Source organism: Frankliniella occidentalis, unplaced genomic scaffold (assembly GCF_000697945.3).
Source record: "Frankliniella occidentalis isolate FOCC.00 unplaced genomic scaffold, Focc_3.1 Scaffold116, whole genome shotgun sequence".
Taxonomy (NCBI): domain Eukaryota; kingdom Metazoa; phylum Arthropoda; class Insecta; order Thysanoptera; family Thripidae; genus Frankliniella; species Frankliniella occidentalis.
This window is the reverse complement of record NW_026267244.1, coordinates 193549-198889: the sequence shown is the minus strand read 5'-3', so window position 1 is coordinate 198889 and position 5341 is coordinate 193549. Positions and strand designations below refer to the sequence as shown.

General features: G+C 54.7%; 1 protein-coding gene across 2 annotated transcripts in view; it reads right to left on the bottom strand.

The window, feature by feature from the left end:
* Window positions 1-36: 36 nt before the first annotated feature.
* LOC113207969 (histone acetyltransferase KAT7) overlaps window positions 37-5341 on the bottom strand; it is a 27021-nt gene continuing 21716 nt past the window's right edge. Inside the window, exons 9-11 of one of the 2 annotated variants that reach the window (XM_026424761.2) lie at window positions 4649-4795; window positions 3962-4068; window positions 37-1759 (exon numbers count right to left, since the gene is read on the bottom strand). In XM_026424761.2, the coding sequence (XP_026280546.1) occupies window positions 1628-1759; window positions 3962-4068; window positions 4649-4795 (386 nt within the window). In that variant the 3' untranslated portion in view covers window positions 37-1627. Of the gene's footprint in view, window positions 1760-2224; window positions 3296-3961; window positions 4069-4648; window positions 4796-5341 lie in introns of those variants that run through there. The other variant, XM_026424762.2, reaches the window with a different exon arrangement.

The window sequence follows — 5341 nt, the reverse complement described above, 5'->3', positions numbered from 1 at the left end:
CCTACAGGTCAGAAGGAATACATGGATGCAATAAAACTTAATTAATTCCATTTTATTCAAATTTTCACTTCAAAATTCATTTCATACAACACAGACACGTTGGCGTGAAACGGTAGACTCAAGAGTCAATATATATGTATATATATAATATAGCATTTTCTGTAAAAAAAATTAATCTAATCATAAATTCTTAACACTATACAGACAACTGTAATATCACAAGTGGTTTCACTATCACTACACCTTCCCAGCAGGTTATTTGCTAGTTTTTATTGCTCTTGGCCTGATATGAAGAGTAGAAAGTGATCCAGCGATGACGCAAATAATCTACATCGCAGAAAGGAGTCATCTACATTTATAAAAATTGATTAGGTAAAATGCCATATGTCGAAAAGGTAAAATGGTTTCAAAAACAAGTATTTTCACAAAAGTGATTAAAAGTTAAACAGCGTGCAGTGACAACGTCAAAACATGTAGGACCTCATCATGTGTAGACATGATCAAACACACAAAATAAATCGCCAAAATTAGGTTAAAAAACACTCCACCTAAATTTGTGTACATGATGTTATGAGTAGGCCCACAATTTCTGCACTTTTACAATTAAAACAATTAAAAAATATTCTAAAAGTCTCATTGGAGCCAGAACACAACCTAGGCTAACAACAAAATTCCTCGAAACGTTAAGTCACAAAACTCACAATATAATAATTAAAAATAACTCATAAAATATTGTGTACACGCTAGAAAACACACATACACACACGCATAAATTAAAATACAAATTACAGTTCACCGGGCAACACAAATTAAAACGATAAACTTTTCCCTCTGTATGTACATATTTACATTATACTAGACTAAGCACAAGACAATAACAGGTACAAATCAGAACTCTTTCACATAAATAAGTACGAAACATTTCAATCCTCCTCAACAATGCACTCGACATCCAAAGAAACCGCGACTGCGGCTCCGTTGAATGTCAAACGTCATCGGTACGGGCGAGAAAAGTGGAAGAGACGCAGAGAGTGAGAGGCTTGTGCACCGGGTCCGGCCTTGGAGCGCAGGCCGAGAGGCATGCCATGGGGCACGCCGTGAGGCACGCCACGGTGCGGCCCCGCGGCCCATGAGATCACAGGTACCACGGCGAGGCCAGTCGGTTGAGACAGGCCCGCGCGCACAGCGCCAGGTTCCTCCTGAACTCTGCCACCACCGCGGGGGTCATGATGGCCCCGGGGGTCGGCTCCGCACATTCGCGCGGTGTCAGGGCATCGTCCCGCCGCGAGCGCGGCGTCCTCTCGCGGCGGCACGATGGGCTGAGACAGGGCGACTGCGCGGGCCGCCCCTAGCGGTGCGCCCTGCCGGCCCCCGCGCCCGCGCCGCCGCCGCCCGCACTGCCGCTCGCGCCCGCCCCGCGGGGGCCGTGGCGATCGCGCTGCTTGCCGGGGGCCTTGGCGGGGACGGCGGACCCCGCGCTGGTCCCCACGCCGGAGCTCGAGGCGGCGGCCAGGGCGAGGTAGCCGTGGTGGCCAAGCCTGGGCGGCGCCTTGCCCCTGCTGGGGCCGGCGGTCGCCTGCTTGGCCTGGGGGTCCCCGCCAGATGGCGGGGCCCCCGGGAGCCTGGATCAGGCGGGCCCGGGCCCGGGGACCGCGGTGCTCGGCGCCAACCACGGGCTCCACCGGAGGCACTTGGGGTCCAGCTCCTTGAATACCGGGCTGCGGCGCTTGGACCGCTCCTGGTAGTCCTCAAGCACGTCCTGGAACACGAGGGCGCCAAGGGGGTGAGCACGGTGGTCGGTGGTCCCTGGCCGATGTGATCCACTCAGGATCGGAGTCCGTCACCCCCAAAACTGCCCCTCTTGGCACGAATCTAAAGTACACACCCCTGCTCACTTTTGGCAGTTTTAAAACAATACTAACATTGCACATTTTCAAGTTTCCCAACCCGCTAAAAACCCCATGACTTACACAGATGTAAATAGACTGTAGACACTGTTCACCTACTTCTTTGTCCCCCTTCACCCCATCAACACACATTAAGTAAGGCCCTTCCTATCCGTATGTCATTCCCTCACAATATATTGGCACGCACGGCTGCTACATTGATCGTATACTCTTTTTGTCGAGACTCGAAAGTACACCTTCTTCTGTTCCCTTCACCCCACCCCCACCCCGTGACCACGCCCCCTTTACATGTCCCTCCTCCCCCACCCCAGCCCCTGTCCCTCGCATGCATATAAAGGGCAAAGGCGACATCGATCGTACCCTTTTTGTCTACACTCGAAAACGTACCTTCTTCTATAGGTCTTTTTGAGACCTGCGGTAAACAAGTGAAGTATTCCCCTCACCCCATCCCTGTCACTACTTCACTTCACGCCTCACATGCACAAGCGACACAACTCACTACTACATACACTACACGTGCAAGACAGACACAGTGTAAGCTTTTGGAGGCGGGCGGCACGACCGTGACGGAGAGGAAGGGCGGCAGGGAGGCAAGCGGAGGACGCATTCAGAGCCCTGTCAAACCACGGCTGCCGCCGCCATCTTGCACCCTACGCGTAGCGCAGTGGAAATGCCGGCGTTATTATTAATCGATTGATCGATAATCGATTAGACGTGGCAACCCCTCTGCAGAAAGGGGTCAGCTGTGAGCAGTCGGGGCGTGGCGGGGCGTGAACCTACTGAGCCGTCGCGCTCTACGCCTTGCTACGCCCCACGGGCCAGTGCGGCGCTGATAGAGAGACTCATAGGGAGAGAGCCGTCAACTCGAGGTCCTGGGCGCTGCGCTGTGATTGGGTCGGCGCTGCTAGGCGCTGCGCTCGCTGGTTGGCCGGGCGGACGTGCCGAATGCACCCCGACGGTCGTTCGGACGACGTTCGGCAGCGCCGCCGGGCGCACTCCGGTGCAGCGCTGCCGCGCATCTGTGTCGCCTGACCCTAGGGGGCTCGCCGGAGCCCGGCGGGCTCCGGAGGGTTCGCAACTCCCTGCCTCTGTGAGGCCAGATGTTAGGCTGGCCGACGGAGCCGCCCAGTGCCGACCCAATCACAGCGCAGCGTGCGGGCCCCCGAGTTGACGCCTCTCTCCCTATGAGTCTCTCTAGGCGCTGAGGCGGCGGGGCGCGGCGACGGTGGTGGCGGCGGCGGCGGCGGGGCGGAGGGGCCTGACTGTCAGCTGGTGGGGCTCGTGGTCGCCACGTAGGGCTTCCAACGCAGGCACTGCGGGTCGAGCACAACTTCTGGGGGTTCTGGCTTACGGCGCTTCTTTTTCTCTCGGTAGACGGTCATCACATCCTGGAAACACAAAAAGGCCAAGCCACACGCAGGGCGCGGGGGGTGAGGAGGAGGGAACATGCAGCAATGCAGCAGCGAGGCGCAGCAGCGAGGGGCGTGAGTGAGACTACAAGGCTCATTTGAACGTGAGGCTAGAAAATTAAAATTTAAAGGCAAGCTTTGCATAGCTATGAGTGGAACACAATCCTTCGTGCGGTGAGTCGCCAAACACACAAACACATTACACACACAAGCAGAACAAAGGACAACATTGAAAACAAAATTACTGCTTCGTACGCCTAGGACCTGTCACATACTGGTAGCTTTAACGTCTTTTACAGACTTTGGTAGTTATATCTGGCAGCAGCGCGAGCTCAGACTGCGAACCTTTCGAGACGTCGAAGAGCACAGCAAAAACGACTCGGCTCGTCTCGGCCTAAAGCCACTTACTTCATTTTATCATTTTAACGAACAGGAAATGAAGCTGAGCAGCCACCAAATACAACAACGGTGGAAAGCAAAAATAAAAATGAGGGGTAAAACAATAAAACGGGCAACAAACGATACTAACGAGGAAGAAGGGGAAATTAATTCAAATTGCAATTAGTGCCTAGCCGAGGCACCACTCACGAATGCACATTTGTAAGATAAAGTAAATACAACAAATAAAAAGTTAACTGCTTTTACCTGCTTCTTGAGGATGATGTGCTTGCCCTTCCAGTACTTGATCATGCCCATGGCTTGCAGTGTGCTCACGATGTCGCTCGGGTTGATAGCCATTTCCTGGCTGATGTCTGCAACATGTCACAAAGGTATCGTCCTCGCAACATTTCCAAACAAAGTGCATAAAAAGAAATTAACAAATTCAAGAGCGCCCTCAAAGTTGGGCTGGAGAGGGGGATTATCGGATAACCAAAAACGTCGAGGCCATCCGAGGAACTTGCCATCATTTACGTGCACACATTAACGGCTGAGTGCTCGTCGTTTGAAAGGGGCAATGAATCCAAACTCTAAACTTAGTTCGAGGAAAATCTGTCTTTTTTTTCCCTTCCTCTTTTACTCGCCCTTTACCCGAGCGGGTCTTCTAAAATTACACGTTGAGGTCACGCGTTCACATTAGGCGCACAGCAGGTTCTTTTTCTGTTTTGTTTCGTTTCGCCTTCCTCTTTATTTTTCGAATGTGAAGACGCGGGCCTAAAGACAAGGCGGTGGCTTAACCGAACGCACCCCAGACGGTCTATTTCGAGTCGCGGCGGGGCCGGTGGACCAGCCGAGCCGAACCCCGCAGCCGACTGCATCCTGCCCCTGCCCCGCGGGTCGGACGCGCAAGAGAAGCGACGGCACCCTGATAGGGACCCTCTACCCTCCACTTACCTTTCACCATGAGCTCCTTGCCGCCGAAGTTGCAGAGGTACTCGAGCAGCACGTCCTTCCAGTACGACCGGTACGAGATGAGCCCCAGGTCCGAGAGGGGCTTCTCGGGCGAGCCCATCTTGCCCTCCTGCCGGGTGAGCAGGTAGCCTGAGAACAACAAGAGCAATAATTACACGAGCTTCGGCATTATGGACCGTCCCCTTCCCGTCCCGAGGTGCAGCCGTGGAGCGGCACTGAGCGGCACCGGCCGGCACCACATCCGCGCCGCGCCGCGCCGCGCCGCCAGACGCCAAGGTCGACGACCCCAACCCAACCCCAGGGCGGGGCGGAGCGAGGCAGGGTGCGGGAGCCTAAGGGCGCACAGCACAGGGGCCTGCGTCGGGGGGCGATGCTCGCCAGCCTAAGGGCCGCCACAGAGGCCTACGCCGAATGAGTCAATGCGGCAATGAATGAGGGAATAACCGTGGAATAGCCGGAAACATGAAAGAATCGGCGGATAAGGCCACCCTAACCTCTAAACCAAATCCCAAATCTTATTATATTCACGCGTGTACTGTATACGTGCACGGCCATGGCGGCTGGGCTGAGCAGCTCAACGACTTGACAACGCCGGGGCACGGCACGGCACGCCAGGGCCGCTGCGCGCATTAGCACCCCACGCCCGTGAGCAGCGCGTCGGGAGCGGCGTGGCGT